Source organism: Gavia stellata, chromosome 18 (assembly GCF_030936135.1).
Source record: "Gavia stellata isolate bGavSte3 chromosome 18, bGavSte3.hap2, whole genome shotgun sequence".
NCBI classification, from domain to species: domain Eukaryota; kingdom Metazoa; phylum Chordata; class Aves; order Gaviiformes; family Gaviidae; genus Gavia; species Gavia stellata.
The window spans coordinates 3858479-3876534 of NC_082611.1; the positions used below are offsets into that span (position 1 = coordinate 3858479).

The window sequence follows — 18056 nt, forward strand, 5'->3', positions numbered from 1 at the left end:
CCCCCTCTGCCCGTCCCCGCCTGGAGCAGGTCGGGGACAGATCTTCGGGGGCACATGTACGTGGTTCGGGGCCACACATAACAGGGTGATTTTTGCAGCTAAGCCTTGACATGAAACAGAACCATTTCTACCCATTCACGGGGAGGGGGCACACCCTGCCCAGGATCTTCTCAGTCGATGTGACACAGCTCTGTCCCCACGGGTGATGGGAACCCTTAAAGGACAATACCCGGACCCAAAAGAAGTGCTGACAGCACAGCGTGGCGGTCTGTATGTTCTGACACAGGACCAAAGATCACTCTGGTCAAAAAACACTGTGGGGATTAAAGTTGCTAAAGAAGGGGGAGGCCTCCAAGGGTGACTAACAGGATTAGGCAACCGCTGAGCTGGGAAAGAAAAGATTTTGGTCGATGGCAATAATACGGTTTAGCGGCTCCAAAATATTTCATCTTTCAATTCTAGAATGTTTTCCAGTGGAATATATTGCCCTTGTTTCACAGAAAGGGTAAATGAGCTGTAGAGATCAGGTGATTTGGGAAAGGTCACAGCGTGAATGAAGGAAGGAGCAGAACTGGCAGCCAGGCTGTGCGTGACGGTAAACGTAACAGTGAGGTTAGGAGGGAAAACCTGTGAAGTTTCAAGTCTGTATTCTGATTTCACTTGCACCGGAGGCATTTTGCCTATTGCAAAGAGTGGGATTTCAGTATAACTTGATGTTTCTGACGAAGCACTGAGAGAATACCTATATGTCTCCATGGCAGGCAGAAAGGCTTCCTTCTCTTTCAAGGTATATTGAGGGACTGACAGACTCCCTGCCCGCAGCAGCTCAGGGCCGCGTTACTTCACCGCCTCGCCTCCTGTAGGGACAGAAAATACACTTCCATTTATAGAACCCGAATTAAGCCGAATGAAGAATTCAAATCCTGTTCCCTGGTGTCAGGGCGAATATTACACAGAATGCGATGACAACCACGGCCTTCAGCCACCCTATCATCGGGATAAAAGGAATTAAATCTCCTCGTACAGTGCAGCCGCTCCCTCAGCGCACGGGTGGGCCTTCAACACCCGCCGCCCCGGGGGAGCAGGCAGGAGCAGGCCCCCGCTGAGGCCTCCGTGTGGCGGCGTGAGGGGCCGGCGGCCCGCCGGTCGGCGGGCCGCCGGCCCCTCACGCCGCCACACGGGGCGGAGGGGTGACGCCATAATGACGTCACCAACACCCCCCCCCCCCAGCCCTGCTGAGTCACGGCTTCTCGCGCTGAAAGGGCCTCCCTTGTGCTTGACGCGAGGTCGGCACTTCCGGGCGGGCGGAGGGAAGGCGGCGGTTGCCATAGCGACGGGGTTTCTCGCGAGAGGTGGTGAAGCGGCGGAAGTGACGGACGGCGGCGGGCGTCGCGCGGCCTCCGTCAGCGGCGGCTGATTGGCTGGCGGCGGCGGCGCCCGTAGCGGTGGCTCCTTCCCGCTTCCCCCCGCCGCTCCCGGCCCGCGCCGCCCCCTCCTTCCCCCCGCCCGCAGCGCGCGCGGCCGCGCCGCCAGCCGCCAAGATGGCGTCGGCCCTGGAGCAGTTCGTCAACAGCGTCCGGCAGCTCTCGGCTCAAGGTGACCGGAGGGGGGAGAGCCGCGTGCGGGCCCGGGCGGCGGCGGGGAGCCAGCGGGGCCTGAGGAGGGGGCGGCGGCCGGTGGAGCCCGCCAGGCCCCGCGCGGCAGGGGAGGGCGGGCCGGGGCCTGGCCCCTCTCACGGCTCTCCCTCAGGCGCGGGTCCGGCCCTCCTGCTCCCCGGCGTGGGGGGCTGGTGGGTCCGGCGGGGCCCTGGCCGGGCTGTAATTCAGGGCTCCCTCGCCGCGCGGAGAGGCGGCCTGGGAGGCGTCCCAGGGGGGGTTTAGCCGCCGCTGGTTTGACAGGGCAGGAGGGGCCGGCTGTGGCCTTCACGGTGCCCCTCGCTTCCCCTCCGGGGCAGCGGCAGGCTAATGGTTTTGGGTAGCTGGAGCTGTCGGGTGAGTGGAGTGAAGCCGGCTCCGGCGGTCGTGCCAAAATCTGACCCTTGAAGATCAGTGGAGAGGAGCGGACATCACAGGGACTTTAGCTGGGATTCTGTAGCCCAGCCTGTCACCTAACTGATGAGCATACCAGTTGTGGCATGTGTGTTTTAAAATACATTTCAGAAGTGTTAGCTCCTGGGGACAAAGTGGAGCATGGACAGAAGAGTCCTGCCTTACCATGGAAGCATGGGATAGGAGGCCTGAGACTGTACGTCAGAGTTACCATAACCAAGTGTTCAGAAAATTATTTTATAGCCATCGTTAGAATTCCTTAGTTTCATTGCCAAGCTCCTAATTTTCCTGTGTGTGGGCACTGCATTTCATAGTTCTTGAACTTTCTGTCTCTGTTGATGCTCCCTAAAATGTGTTCTGAGTGTTTCTCGGCATGGGATGTTCACTCCCTGGCACTGATCAAAAATTAGTGCTTTCCTCTACAGCCTCAGGCTTTATCTCTAGCAGTTACTTTTGGGTGGAGCTCCAACTTTCTCTTACTTGGATTTAACGTATTAAATATAGACTATTTTTACTGGGCATATCAGATACAAGAGATAAATTATACCTGCATGGTGTGGGTACAAACCAGATGAAAGGCGATTCTTCGTACGCATGTAGTTTAGCTGGAGAACGTGTTTATTACAAGGTTTTGTGGATGCAGAAGGTTCAAGGGAAGACTGGTTGACTTCGTGGAAGTTCTCCCATTAGGGATGAGACAGATAGGCATTCTCTGTGAGAAAGTAAATCCAGACACCAGACAGGCTGCTGGAGGTTATGAGAGCGCACAGGAGAAGTCTGTACTTGTGGTGTTGGTTTCTGGTTATCGTCAGCATTTGGCTGCACAGGAGGTGACATAAATGGACATTTAGTTGGCCTGGTGTGGGTATTTCTACTTACACTGTAAGTTGTTCAGTGTGTGTTTGTGGGTAGGGGGTTGTTTGGGGTTTTTTTGCTTTATTTTTCAGGGGAATGCTAGATGACAGCTGTAGAACAGGTGGATTTCTCTACTAGGGAGGACACCAGAACTAAGGTTTTGCAATGCTTGAATACTGTTATCAAACCACAGAGAGTTTTACAAGCCCTATTCCTTTCCATGTTTATGCCTTGAGTTTTAATTCCTTATGGAGAGCTGTTTTGGGGACGGATTTCCTGGGCTCTGGTTCCTATTTGGAACTTTCGATCCCACTTTACTTCAAAGCTAATGTTTCATTGCTAGGGCTTCCCAGGTCTTCTTTTCAAAGGAGAAGGCCAGAGAGTTGAGAATAGTGTTAATCTCTCTGAATGGAGCCACTATTCCTCATTCTATGAAGATTTTTGTAAGGTTTTCTCTCTAATCTGCAAGGATTGAACACTGAAACAATACTCTGCTTCAGAAAGGTGTGGTTTTAATGCAAGCAATTGCAGGGTGAAGACTTTGAATGCAGTTCATGACAATCGGTCTGCTTTCTTTGTAAGGTTTTTTGGGCTTACCGTACCTTCACAATTTAAAGTAGTTACCTTTCATGCTGTGTTCATAGCTCACAATAAGTAGAATAACATTGTAGTTCTAATTAGACAAAGTAAATTTAAGAACAGATTTTTAAAATCCTATTATTGTTGACACTTGCTTGTAATTTTAATGTCTACTTCAAAAAAATGCTTAGAAGCAGACCTGAAAAGTGGATAGGGCACTTGAGAAGCAGCAGGGAACAAGCTCTGGTATTGGGATTTCTTAGGAAGTAGAGGAAACTATTTTTGGTACTGTTTTGGTTTTGGTTTGGTTTCCCCCTTAAACACCTAGAAGTGTTTCTAGAAGTTTTGGTTAAACACCTAGAAGTTTTGGTTTCCCCCTTAAACACCTACACAAGTGTAAATAAACGTACGTATTCACATGAGGCAAAATTTTGCATCACAGTAAACTGGTCAAAGTTTTGGAGACTTGGCTTAGATGCGCTTGGCGTTGATACGAGGCCCTGAAGCCCCCTCTCTAATTAGGCGAGCTGATGCTGCTTTTCATGTTGTGTTTGTGTTCTGAGGGTTTCCTTTGCAGTCCCAAAGGCTTAGCTGTCACCTTATAAAAAAACATACTGCGGGTACCTTGCTTGTTGAAAACTAATGCCTATTGTATTACAGAAAAGTAAATTCTCCGGGTGATACTACTTTTTCCTCAGGTTATATAGGGCAGCAAGGTGTAATGAAGTATGGGAATGCATGAGCGTTCTCTAATTAGAGTTTGACAATGATGTTTTGTATTTCAGGGCAAATGACCCAGCTTTGTGAACTGATAAATAAAAGCGGAGAACTGCTAGCAAAAAATCTTTCCCACCTGGATACAGTGCTTGGTGCCCTGGATGTGCAGGAACATTCGCTAGGCGTTCTTGCTGTCTTGTAAGTGTTGTTTACTTTTAATTAAATATCTTAGTATTATAACTTCAGGCAACATGCTGAATTCTCAACCAAATGTTTGTCTTTTGGACATAAATGTTTTCAATCTGCATTTCTTAGAATGGTGCTTAGTTTCCTTCGGTGATGCGCATTTTTATTAATAAAAATACCGAGGTAAATTTGCATTTTTAAAAGAAAAAAACCTCGGGAGCTTCTAAACGCTGTTACTGTCAAATGGTAATATTGCGGGTTTGTTGTCTGTAAGGCTGTATCCATTTCTCTTGTTCATGCCTTTGTAAGTATTTTTCCATACGTGTTCAGCAAAAAGGTATAAAACTAGCTTTTAAAACTTGATTGGCAGGGCATTAGTGCGCTGAACTGTAAGCGTGAAGCAACACACTTTTTTTTTTTGTCCAGTGAAGCATGGGTTCTTATCATAGTTCTTGGGTATTTGTCTCTAGCCAGCATTAAGGCTTAAGTTAAAGGTAATACTTGAATTGCCTTGGTGATGCTGAGGTAAGGTAAGGATATCTGGCCCTGAAGCTCAAACTATTGTTTCTAGCTGTACCTAACGGCAAGTGAAGCGTGTACAGGTTCCACTATTATTTTAAAGGTCTCTTTTAAAGGAAAGATCAGAATTCTGGTACTTGTTCTACTACCCTTTTGAAACAAAATGCCTGTAATACATAGAGATAATGCACTTAATATTACAATTCACTAGCATCCCATAAGAATGCATTATGGAATTTACAAAAAGCAGGGCATCGGTACTGCATTAGCAGAAGAATCGTATCATGAGGTACATGAAAACAGTCATTAAAACAGGTGGAGGAAGGAAGATAACTGTTTAAAAGAAATAATATGTAAAATGTATTATTTGAAGAGATGGTATCAGTGGAGCGTATAGAAAAGCTCTCCTGGCTGAGACTGGCACGGCAAACTCCTATGCTGGTAGAGTAAGACTCTGAAGAGACAGGGAAGGAGTGGCAGCATGTAACCTGGACAGTCATAAGCCTTGTGGGGAAGGACAGTTCATGATCCAAGTGGGTTTGAACAGCGTATTACAGTGTGTAGTGGCTGAAGTACAGGCAGGGTTGGGCACCTTCCAACAGCATTAAACAGAGTTTTTTCTCTATGTTTTTGTGGCATTTGTAGGGTGCAGAGGTGGAGAGTTTTCATTGCACTCAGATGAGCGTAATCATAGTTCATCTTGCAGAAGCAGCAATGTGTCTTTGGGTAGTCTACAGCTTGTAGGGTGCTAAGGAACCACCAGAGGTGGAGAGAAACTGGAGGCGAAGAGAAAGAGCTCCTATGGAGAGATACAAGTCTAATCATTTAATAGTTGAGAAATCTTGCGCACATTCATGCAGGAGATGGCTGCAGGATAGGCAAAAGCATCCAGGAAAGTTTTGTGGCTGAGTATTAAAATTCATCATCATTAGCCAGTGTTTCTATTATGATTGTAACTATTGTACCAGATAAAATGATCTTTGTTCACCATAGTTTGTTCTAAATTGTAGGTTGCACTAGATTGAGAATGGGGGTGTGCACGGAAAGCATATTTTCAAATGTTGTGCAGCTCCTGGGGAAATCGTATGCCATCTGTCATAAACACTTTGGACTTGTTTGCAAGCATCTACACGCATCTGCAGAGGCTTAGCGATGAAGATGAAGCTTTTTTTATTAATCTCCAAATGTTAAGTGCTAAACCTTTGTTTGTTTGTTCTAGGTTTGTGAAGTTTTCTATGCCCAGCATCCCTGACTTCGAAACGTTATTCTCACAGGTGCAGCTTTTTATCAGCACTTGTAATGGGGAACACATTAGATATGCAACAGACACTTGTAAGTTAAGCTTACTTTCAGACTTTATGTATTTTTTGATAGTTTGGTATTACTGATTTTTCACGGTGTTGGGGTTTTTTTTTGTTTGTTTTTTACTGTAGTTGCTGGCCTGTGCCACCAGTTAACAAATGCCCTTGTGGAGAGAAAACAGGTGAGCAAGTATCATCTAGTACAAATAAGCTACCTACATATCCAAGCTCTTAAAGGGGATGTTCCCAGTGTCTTACTCGCTTCATAAAGATTTGCCACTAACATCATGTTAAGTATTTTTGTGCAACTCCTTGTTAAATTTACTGAGAGGTAATGAGCCTAAATCAAGACTTTATGATTTCTTTAAGGAAAATGTAGGGAAGATAAATTTTTTTGGGGAGAGTTACCTAAAAACGTGCTCCCTCACACAAACCATAGGAAATCTGTAGGACCAAGAATGTTCTTCAGACAATGTGTGGGTGAGTAGGAGAGAGCTGCAAAAATTATTAGCGCTGGTGAGTCAGTGATACTGGTTGCAGTGTTATTCTCACCACTGTTATATAATGTTCTTAATGAAATGCCTTAAAATGTAAAGAAAACTTGATGAAGAAATATTTGACCGATGTTTTTGTTGCTAAGATACTGACTTTTTCAGGCCATTTTAGTGAAATCTAGCCTGAAATAGAAGTAGAGATCAAGTCTGGTCTAAGTGGAGTAAAGCGAGAGCCTTGCCTTTGTTATTTGGTGGGAGTTTAGGTGGTGTCATGGAGTCAAGAAAGGTTGTCTTATCGGTACAAATTACTGTATTCCTGATGAGGTTGGCTTTGTGGAGCAGAATTGATGACTTTATTTAGTTTATTAGGAGAAGTTGTATAGCCAAGGTTAATTTTATTTTCTGAGAGACTGCAGTATCCTACAAAAAGGGAACCTCAAGTTAATCATTACTTAATGGAACCTGTCAATTAGTGTTATTTTTCATTTGTAAGTGTCAACATAAGATCCAATGTGCTGCCATCTATGAGAAATTATCTGAAAGAGATGTAATTTCTGACAGCCCCTGCGAGGAATTAGCATTCTCAGACAAGCCATAGACAAGATGCAGATGAACACAAACCAGCTGACCTCAATACACGCAGATCTCTGCCAGGTAAGGGGAGCATAAGGGCTTTTTATGAGAGTAAAAGCTTATAAAATACCTATAACCCTTTGAGGAAATGCATGTTCACATACTGCAATGTAAAAATGGCTTCTAACTGTTTTTTTCCAGTAATAAATAATATGATATACTGAAATAAAATCCCCTTCTATTAATTTTAAATGTTCAGTGCATGTCCCCAGATCTTTGGTTTTCTTGATGACTTCTGAAAGTCCTTTGACATCCCTTCTCTCTGGGCTGAAAGTCACACACAGCTTCTCTTAGTCTGTATCAGTGTAATATCTAGATACTGTTTGCTCAAGTTTGACAAAAGGCATGTTTGTCTCGGTGTCTTTGGCCTGGATTTGCACTTCTGTCTCATTCTTGGCTCCTGGGATTTAGGGTTGGACAGGAATGTTTAGTGCAGTGTTCAGTGCTGCCAGCACAGTAGTCTGGAAGGCTTGGAGTTTCAAGCAGCTTTGTCAGAGTCTAATTTCTTTAGGATTCAGATAATTTATAACAGTTCACAATCGGTGATAAGGGTTTTCCAAATATCATAATAGAGTGAATAATCTGTTACAGCACTACCGACGTGCGCTGTTTTTTCACTCTTGGAGGAGTGAGATTTAATAAATAGTACTAGGTGAATTTAGTTTCAACTTCTTCCTCATGGAAATTTGAATGAAAATGGCTAATTTGTGAAAACTTGATTTATTTTCTTATAGCTCTGTTTGTTAGCAAAATGCTTTAAACCTGCCCTCCCGTATCTAGATGTGGACATGATGGATATTTGTAAAGAGAATGGGGCATATGATGCGAAGCACTTTTTATGTTACTACTACTATGGTGGGATGATATACACTGGGCTAAAGAACTTTGAAAGAGCACTCTACTTTTATGAACAGGTAACTTTAAATAAAATGGTAAGTCTAAAGTGTGATCAATTGAAAGGCAAAAGTAGCATGTGTAGTAGCACTGAGAGAACGTATCATCTTTGACTGGCCATCAAGGATAGCAAGAAAAGCCCTGAACCTAACATAAAGCAGTCTTCAATTATTTTCATTCTTAACCTTAAGGATATAATTCTACTTACAGATCTACACTGTTGTGCATCATTCACACAGGTTTTGGTTTAGCATGTGCGTTCATTATAGTAATACATAAAAACTGATTTGGGTTAGTGTTCGCTATTAGGCCTTTTATGAAAGGTACAGCCCGAATGGTACTCTTTAGTGTATAAAGTGAAGTAACAAGCAAACAGTCTTTAGAGGTGTTTTGCTTCTAAGAAGGTCTCTTGCAGCCAAGTAACTATTGCACCATAAAACTATGCAACTCAAAGGTTGATGTTAAATTTATCTCACTATAAATATTTCTCAGATGCCTGCTTAATACTGCTAGCATAGAAACGGTTCACTGGCTGACATTCAGAATTGTGTATTCTTAAAGAAAAAATAGTCCAGTGGTTTTGCTCAGACCTTTGCTGATTTTACGAGGGGAGTTACACTTCTTCAAGGCTATTATAATATTTGCTGCTTTTACTTTCTCTGTGGAAGAAGAGAAAATTGCAAAATTGGGAAGACTTTGTGTGTACGAGAGGGAAATGCTGTCAAATGTGCAAAATAAACTGGTGCAGCATTTTCTTTTCTGTAAACAAGGGTCAGCTCTTGAGTAGTAGCAGTATCATAGTAAACTGAAATCCCTTTTCCCTATTCTGCAGAGCTCTTTCAGCATACTTAAATATGAGATCTGATGATGTAATAGCTTTATAAAACCTCTTTAAGGATCTGTGTAAATCCAGGTTCTACAGGAACTGTATAATCGTTCCTGGTAAAAAGTAGCTGGAGGTGATTTCTAGTACAACTTCAGATGTATACCAAGGAAAGAAGTTTTGATTTGATCTTAACAGGGTTATTTCAAGGTAGGCATCACTGTAACATGATATGTTTTGAGTAGCTTGTATAGAATTTACTTTTTTAGGACATTTTTGGATAATTACTTTTGACAGAAGTTAGTTAAGCTTTAATGCTCAAAGATGAATTTCATATGTCATTGTATCCTTTCTGCATGCAGCTTTAAACTAAGATTTTTGTTAATGCGATAGCTACCAGGATTTACCAGTAAGTATACTAAATTTCTATTCCATTTCTTTCTTTCTTGCTTAGGCAATAACTACTCCAGCCATGGCAGTCAGTCATATTATGTTGGAATCATATAAAAAGTATATTCTAGTTTCTTTGATACTACTTGGCAAAGTTCAGCAGCTACCAAAATACACTTCCCAGATAGTTGGTAGATTCATTAAGGTAAGTCTTGTGAATATAGCTAAATAATAGAACAACAAACCTGAACTTGTAAATTTATTTTTTTTCTGCCCTCATTTGATGGTACTGTTAAACATTGCAGATCATGGGAAATAATGCACAACGTGCCAGAGTACAACCTCTTGCTGCCTTTCCAGTGTACGATAGCTAAAGATTGTCTGGCAACTTCTAAGTCTATTACAAACAAACTGTATTGTTCATGTTGGTGATACAGGTTTTTAAACATAAATTTGGAAAAACTTTAGGGTTGAATAGTACTTACGAATATTCTCTTCACTGATACTGCACATCCCTTGGTAGCATTTTACGTTAGAGCTCAAACAAGACTTAGATTTCACTTTGCTTTCAATATGCAGTCTCCTTGTAAAAACATTCAACCCATAACTTCATCTAGTTGAGGTATGAAGTGCAGAATAGTTTATTCCAAAGCTCCAGCTTTATAAAGAATAAAAGCTTCTGAAAAAGCTGCAAGTTTGGAGTCCGTAAACATTCTGAGTAGGAGGTGTAGGGTGGAAGACAAAACTGCTAGCGAGAGAGTTCTGATCCTAGGTAAATAACACACTTTTAAAAGTTAATTCTTATTTAACACTGGTTTGTTGATCTGTGACCGGAATTTTAGAATTCCAAAAATCTTCTTCTAACTTCAGATACTAATAAGCAGGCTCAAACAATTGCCATTTTAAAGTAATCTAGGTGAACTAGTCTTCGCCCTCTGATTCTCTGTTGTCCCTGCTGTGATGCACGGATGTGGTCACGGATGACAATGTCTTAGAAGGTAGAACAAATATTGTGGATGGGCAGTGACTAGTCAATATGCCACTTCCCTTGAATTCAGCTTACTTCATATGCTGGTCAGCTAATGAGCTTTTTCTTGCACTGCCTTGAGGTCCTTGAATGATGTTTACTAAATCTTATATTTCAGTAATACAGATTTAGCGTATGAGGATCTATCACTTCTGTAAAGCCATGTAAGGGCATCACATAATTTTTAGGAGAGATGCTTGAGCTACTTAAATTTACTTTTATGCCTGCATGGCTTCTGATGTTGAAGTAGTGAATAGATTTTGTGAGGCTGGCTGAACACCGTGTTCTTTTTAAGAAGGGTTCTCATTTTTCTAATTGCAGCCCCTTAGCAATGCTTACCATGAATTAGCGCAAGTTTATTCCACCAATAAACCCTCGGAGCTTCGAAATCTGGTGAACAAACACAGTGAAACATTCACAAGGGATAACAATATGGGGCTGGTTAAGCAATGCTTGTCATCTCTCTACAAAAAGAATATTCAGAGGCTAACCAAGGTAAGATGTAGGGGTTTTGTTTTGCTGAGAGATTGAGATTAGTTTTTCTCCAAGAGTGTATTTCTGAAATGTATTCAAGTTGGAGCAAAATGATAATCTATTAATGTCACGGAGAAATGACTAAAACTGAGATTTGTGTCTGAAACAAATGAGACTAAAATGTTCTATACAGAAAACCAATTCAGTTGGCTACTTAGGCATTATTTAAAAGGTGGTTCAATATGTCTGTCTATCAGAGGGGTTTGCCCATGAGATTTTCATACATAATCAAAAAAGTTGTGAGCGCTGCTAGCCAATGACCTTCATCTCTATTCAAAAAATAGGAAAACTGAACTTTACAGGCTACTTCATTAGAGAAGAGTGAGTGAGTGGGACAGATTTTGGAAGTGCCTGAAGTAGAAGGAAAACCAGAAGCAGTGGAGTGATGTGCTCCTTCAGCTGAGAGATCAGATTAATCCTTAAAGATGATCAAGGGAAAGGTCGTCTTTCCAAGATCAATTGATGTTTGTTGCAGTAGAACTAATCTCAGAAGGAAAGCAATACATGCATCCCTTGAAGGAAATTCAAGGGATGGACAGTCACCTTATTCACATAGAAAGGTGAGGGAAGAGGTTGGACATGGTCAGGACTGTGTCTGGGGTAAAAAGGAATTGCAGAAATGGAGTAATGAATCCATTAGTTTGGTTCACATACATGAGCAGTATAACGAATTGATATCATTGGAGGAAGAACTGACTCCACTCTCACGGTGCTTTTGTAAGTAATAATTATGTGATCCACTTGTTTCTTCCCACCAGACTTCAAAATAAGATTGCATAGGCCATGAAGGATTGATAGGGAAAGTTCTTAGCGTCTAGTTTTAACCATTTAATACTTTCTAAATTTCAGACATTTTTAACACTGTCATTACAAGACATGGCAAGTCGAGTGCAGTTGTCGGGGCCCCAAGAAGCAGAAAAATACGTCCTCCACATGGTAAGACTATCCTAATTTAAAAACCGATCCAATTTGAGACTCTTCAAGTGTTTGGGTTGGCAGTGCATGTTTTGAATGGCTGAAGAACGGTTCTTTTTCAGGATGAAAGAAATACTGTCAGTCTGCTGTGCTGTTTAGACAGTTCTCAAAAACCTTAAAGGATATTCTCTGCCTAAGATAAGGCATGCATCATTTGTCTTTGGGAAGCTGTTAGGAAATAAAAAGAAAACAAGTTAAAGATGATTCTGCAAGGAGTCCTTGTGTTGTAGTTGCCTGAAATTTTGTTCTTAGTGATACCTTACATTAAACCCTCTCTCATTTCAGATAGAAGATGGTGAAATCTTTGCGAGTATTAATCAGAAAGATGGCATGGTCTGTTTCCATGATAATCCCGAAAAATATAACAATCCAGCTATGCTTCATAACATTGATCAGGAGGTAAATCTTTAAGATACTAACTGCTTTTGGAATTCCTACTGAAGAACTTTAGTCTGTAATCAGAGAGCCGCTGGGAGAAGCCAGTGTAGGTAACTTACATGTAGAGATTGAGGACTATGAATCATTATTTGACTATTTCACAGTACCGGTATTTAAAGGTTTTAGATTGATAGTCAATTACAACAGGGAATGCATTGACAGTATCTTCTGTACAGCTTGAGAAGTTACGGTAGACTGACTGCTTAATGTTAGTGATGGGAAGTTCTTTGCATTGACTGGGTTAGAAAGATTGTTTTTTAGAGTTTTAGACTTCAAGGATCGCTTCTGCTGGCTGTCAGTAACCTGCCTGTAGGCTGAGGTGGTTGACCCCCGTGGGACTGTACCAGTGGCCTTAAAAAGGACTGTTAGGAAGACATGGATCAAAATAAGGGAATAAAAAAATGATCTGGCAGTTTTGTTTGGGAGATGAGGGATGAGAACATTTTTGACATGGAGCTTTTGTGATGGCAAAAGTTATTTCACGGTTGTGCTGTGTAGAACCAGTATCTTGAAGATCATGTACAAGCTGGACAAAGTAATCAACTTTATATATTTTTAAGATGCTGAAATGTATAGAGCTTGATGAACGACTGAAAGCCATGGATCAAGAGATCACTGTGAACCCTCAGTTTGTGCAGAAGGTAATTGATTTAGTGTCTTGTAAGAGTATGTAAGAGATTCAGTGCAGTATGTGTTGCACTGAATGCCAGTATTAACAGTGTTAATGATTACATATTATTAATAATAATATGTGCATAAGCATCATGCTTTAAAACAAAAAGGAAGGGGATGTTATTTCATATGCACTTTATTTTCCTACCTGTTAACTTCAAAGAACTGTGTGTCTCAAAGGTAAACCTTCAGACCTGTTTTTGAAAAGAAATAACTCTCTCCTTTCCAGAGTATGGGCTCTCAAGAAGATGACTCAGGGACCAAACCATCCAGTTATTCCTGAAATTCATGTTGCTCACCACTCCGCTTTCAAGTAAAAGCTTATGAAAGAATCACGCCTGGAATAGGGCATTTGAGGAGTTCCACGAAGAGAGCAGAGAGAACTGAGCTTTGCTTTTCACCTGGACATTAAGAAAATAAAAGAACACCCTCTCAGTACTGTATAATATCAGAAATATTCTCTGCAAAGAAAAAGGAAATCTCAAAAGAAACTTAAAAGTCTGTTGTGGATTTATTTATCTTCAGATTAACATCGTTAATGCATTAAATAATCTACCTTTTGTTTTAAAGGGTTTGAATGTTGCTGTGTTTCTGTAGCAGTCCTTTTTTCTCTTCTGCAAAAAAAAAAGTGTTATTCAGGGAAGAATACAAACTAGTGTTGGTTCACCTACAAGATAATTACTGGTTCATTATTCTGTATTTAAAGTTGGCTCAAAGTGCAGATTTATGGTATGTTTGGTGGGGGGAGAGGGGTGGAGTTTAAGTAAATTCTCTACATTATGATTTGCATATGCCCAGTGTAGCTGGCTGCTGTCTATTAAATGAAACAAGAACTGTGTTCTTCCCAAAAGGATGAGCATATTAACGAGTCCTTGTAAGGCAGTTTTGCTGAAAAGCAGAAATCGCTATAGGGAATCCGTACATGACAGCTATTTGTGATTTTAAGTTTCTGCTCCGAAGTATCTCCTAATAACATTTGCTCTTAGATCAAACTTATTAGACCTAAACAAAAGGATATTTGGAAGACCTGTGTTCTGGAGGATTCTAGATATGAAGTTATTCACACCAAAAAAAAAAAAATTAAGTTTTGTTCCTATACAATTGGCATGAAGGTATTCATCAGGCTAATACTTCTCCATGGTGGAAATAAATGAAGGGCATGCTATAGATCTTTGTTTCCAGAGAAAATAATTCTATATGGAACATAGGATTCTATACAGCTCTCAAAATGCAGGATTTTATTTGGAGATAACATGCTGGAATGCTGTCTGGTTTTTAATTCACTATTTTAAACATAAAAACTTTGTTGTTGGATTCTTTAAGTGCTTTACCCCTTAAATCAATGGGCTCTTTAATTTTCTGTAGCTCTCCTGTATCTGAAGATTTTCACTGTAAAAACACCTTTGAAACACTTCATGTCAGTGCAAATCTCCTACTATCAGGCATAAATAAACCTGTCATCAAGTCAGAACGCGAGAAGCTCAGCATCCAGTGCTTCCTACTTAAACGCCTGACTAGGAGCCGCTTGCTGCTGCTAACCTGCCAGCTTTTTTTCAGGAGCCTAAGTGGGAGCTAAGCGTTTCTCGCTCTTGCCGTGTGAAGCTTGTATGTACTGAGGTCACCCATGGTTGAAAATACTCCATTTGTGCTTCCAGTGCTCATACAGAACTGTTGGGGTTTTCACTTAAAATTGGTGTCTTAATTCTAGCAGAGCCTCTGTCACAGCGGTATGCTTTCTAGTAAAGAGATTATGTCCCCAGGTTGTTCTCTAGGTGGTGAATGATGTTTTTAAAAGGATAAAGTAGCAGTTTAGTATTGAACACAGCATAGGTCCATAGTGTTAGTAGCTCACCACTGAGTACTTGTGCTTCCTCTCATAGAAAATTTCATATTTGAAGGCAACTTTTACACCTGGTCTTAAAGCAAAATCTTGGGTGGTTTTTTTTTTCATAACTTGCCTCACCAGTCTTGTAATTAAAGATATTTACGATTTTTGAAGGTTTTTTTCCTGGTTAATCCTACAGTGATTTCAATGCTGAACATGCTTATGCAATTTTCTTCTCTGGTACTGTGGAAGTGTTAAATTAGTCGATTAGTAATGCCGTGGGCTCAAGCACAAAGCCGGGTTGTCAACGTGTTTACAACCATGTGTGGTAGTCACAAAGTACTGCAAATGACTAACCCCAGCCTGCCGCCCATCCGAAAATGTGGATGGCTCGCTTTTCATTGCCAAGGGCTCACTTGCCAGGGGGAGAATGTATGCGGGATGCTTTCATGAAGTTGGAGAAGAACCAGTACTGTCTACTTGGCAGTGGCTGAGCTTTTATACTACTAGTTCCTGTTAGTGAGCATGGACTTACCTGCTGAGAGCTGCAGGATGGCTTTCTATCTGTGGAATGAGACGCAAACTGATACATGCAGCTGGCACATAGCAGCTACATTTTCTGTTCTTTTTTTTTTTTTTTTTTGCCTAAAGTAGATAAAATAAATCCATGCTCACATCAGAAGGATGGTAAAATAGCTATGTAATAGTTTCAAATAACATATGACACTATTTTTCTTAATCTGATTTTAAAGAGGGCTAATACTTTTGAAGTTAGAGAACTGCCAAGGTTCCTTTTCTGACGTGGATAGTTGTGCTGTTAAACTCCGATTGCTGTTGAAAATTCAAAGTCAGGTCCCACCTGTAGAATCAGTAGATAAAGCATTCACCAAAAGTGCTTCAGGGAAGGGCTTTTAAGTAATAGTCTGATAAACACATATGGTCTGGCATCTGCATGTCTTGAGATACTGTTGAAATTAAGTCAGATTTTTAATGAAGTAGCTTCTTCAAGTCTTGGAACTAATTGCACGGGCTGTGGTCAGCTGAGACGCTTTAACACTTGAGCTTTCTGGTTTTAATTTGTATTTATTGCAGGGAAGGACTTTTGATCAAGTATAAGAACATTGTGTGCTATGCTCCTCCAAACTTAGACTCTCAGAGGTCCTGTGGCTAGTTCTTCCCATCGTGCATGGCCACAAGATGTGCTCACGAAATACTGAGCGCATGCTTTGATAGCTAACTCCTATTTTCGTGCGTCTTAAGTAGCAAAGATACAAAATGCAGTTCTGAAGGTAGCATTAGATGTGCAACTACACTTCTTCGCCACAGGAGGGGTCTCTAGTTCAGTGATGCTTAGCAGCTAATAAAATGTTTCTGAAAAGAAATGTTTAGAAGCTGTTTGTGTACAACCACCCCTCCTATTTTTGTGCCACCGAGGAGCCCCAGTTACTGACCTCTGCTAACACTCCCGTAGCACTGCCATCGCGCCACATGCTTTTGCGTAACTCCAGCTGCCGCCTTCTACACAACTTCCCTTCTCTGTTCTACAGTACAACTGCAACCCGTTGTATGTGTTGTCATAGGCGATCTGTATAACCTAGGAAATGTTTTCTGCATGGCCAAACTGGCTGAGGAGGTTAGTCCTGAGAAGTTGTTTAAATGTACTATTGGAAAATAAAGATAACAAACGAGTCGTTCTTCTAAGTTTGTCTTAAATGAGATAGTAGGTCTTTTGTATTTGGCTTTTCCTTAGTTTTTTGGGGGGATCTTTTGTTCTTGTCGCTTCTCAGGACATGTGATTCTGGCTGACTGGCGGGAGGTTGCTAGTTGCCTGCTGCGTGTGGCAGTGCCCTCAGCTCAGGAGCTGTTCAAGCTCTGCTCGTGGGTTCTCAGAGCTCTCCTGCACTATCTCGAGTAGGAACAGTAGTTCTTGTGCAAACAGCGTGTCTTCCCTGGGAAGTGCTGCTAGAGGTCCTTGTCTGAGATGGGCTCCAGGATTAGATGAACTTTGGATCAAACACTGTTATTCATATCTGATCTTTGTGTTACGATAATCGTCTGTCTCACTGACCACCTGAGTATTGTTGTCTTCAGAGGCGTAATTATTAATCCATGCATGGCTGCTTGGATCCAGAGGCATGTATTGTAGTGGTATCAGCGATAGCTGCTCTTTCGTGGGATTGAAGTACAAGTTTTACTCAGCCAATGATCTATGCTGTTATCTTGTGGAAGACTTACTACTTTTGTTCAGACTTAGGTATTTATAGGGGTCAAATCCAATGTAAAAGGAAGGTGGGAGGGAATCCAGTACTTCTATTATTTTGAAGCCTGAAAGGATTAATAGTTCACATGGAATATGGTTTATCTTTCTATTATAGTTTTCTAGAGATAAATAATCCTCTAATAAAACTTGATACCCGGAAGAGAAACTGGAGTAGTTTAATGGAGAGAGGATCTGTATTGAAAAGCTTAGAACTTAAGTGTCTGCTCTCTTCCTTCGAAGTTCTAACCTGGCCTTTAGCTGTGTCAACATCGTCATACAACTGCTTTATAACTGGAGTGGGAAAAGATGATACTTCATGGAAGCCTTCATCTGCCCTAATCTTACATTCTAAGTAGTTTAAGGAATTAAAACACAGGATGGGTACTGCCAGTGCTTGCATCGAGCGCCTTTAACGGAGAAGTTGGGCCCAGCCTGCAGTGAGCACGCCAGCCGCCCTGTGGGGCTGCTTTCCTCACAGGGCCTGGACACGGGAGGGGAAAAGGGGCTCTGCGGAAGCCGACCTCGAAGCTCCTTTCCCCGCCCGGTAGCGGCTAGCGCCGTCCCTGCCGCCCGGCCTGGCCCCCGCCGGCCCGTGCCAGGCACCGGGGCCCTGGGGCGCCTCAGCAGGGCCCCGCCTCAGGACAAGCCGGGCCCCGCCCTCGTACGGCGCCTGCGCACTGGCCGCCCCCGCCTCTCCCGGAGGCCGCTTGTCACGTGATCCGCCATGCGGCCCGCACCACGTTGCGGGGGGAGCGGAGCCCGCTCCGGGTGCAGCGCCTGCGGGGTCGCAAGCGGCGGCTCGTCCTCTCTCGGCTCCCGGGGGTCGGATACTGTTGTCCGCTCTCTGCGGCGTGACAGCGGGGCAGGGGATAGCGAGGGAAGGAAG

The 18056-nt window shown here is 42.4% G+C and overlaps 1 protein-coding gene across 3 annotated transcripts; it reads left to right on the plus strand.

The window, feature by feature from the left end:
* The first annotated feature begins 1541 nt into the window (after positions 1–1541).
* COPS3 (COP9 signalosome subunit 3) lies at positions 1542–13670 on the plus strand. Of its 3 annotated transcripts, XM_059826232.1 has the most exons (12): positions 1542–1596; positions 4268–4397; positions 6124–6236; positions 6338–6387; positions 7261–7353; positions 8067–8246; positions 9504–9644; positions 10788–10961; positions 11850–11936; positions 12261–12374; positions 12974–13054; positions 13315–13670. In XM_059826232.1, exons 1-12 carry the CDS (start codon positions 1542–1544, stop codon positions 13366–13368), a joined length of 1272 nt encoding a protein of 423 aa, XP_059682215.1. In that variant the 3' UTR covers positions 13369–13670. The 3 variants fall into 3 exon arrangements, with proteins under 3 accessions (XP_059682215.1, XP_059682216.1, XP_059682217.1); XM_059826233.1 differs by lacking the exon at positions 10788–10961; XM_059826234.1 differs by lacking the exons at positions 1542–1596; positions 4268–4397; positions 6338–6387 and having other exon boundaries at positions 6169–6236.
* The last annotated feature ends 4386 nt before the right edge of the window (positions 13671–18056 follow it).

Coding starts and splice junctions, on each gene's coding strand:
- COPS3 (XM_059826232.1), top strand. CDS start 1,542: ATGGCGTCGGCCCTGGAGCAGTTCGTCAACAGCGTCCGGCAGCTCTCG. Junction 8,247..9,503: donor CACTCTACTTTTATGAACAG/GTAACTTTAAAT, acceptor TTTCTTGCTTAG/GCAATAACTACTCCAGCCAT. Junction 10,962..11,849: donor ATATTCAGAGGCTAACCAAG/GTAAGATGTAGG, acceptor TCTAAATTTCAG/ACATTTTTAACACTGTCATT.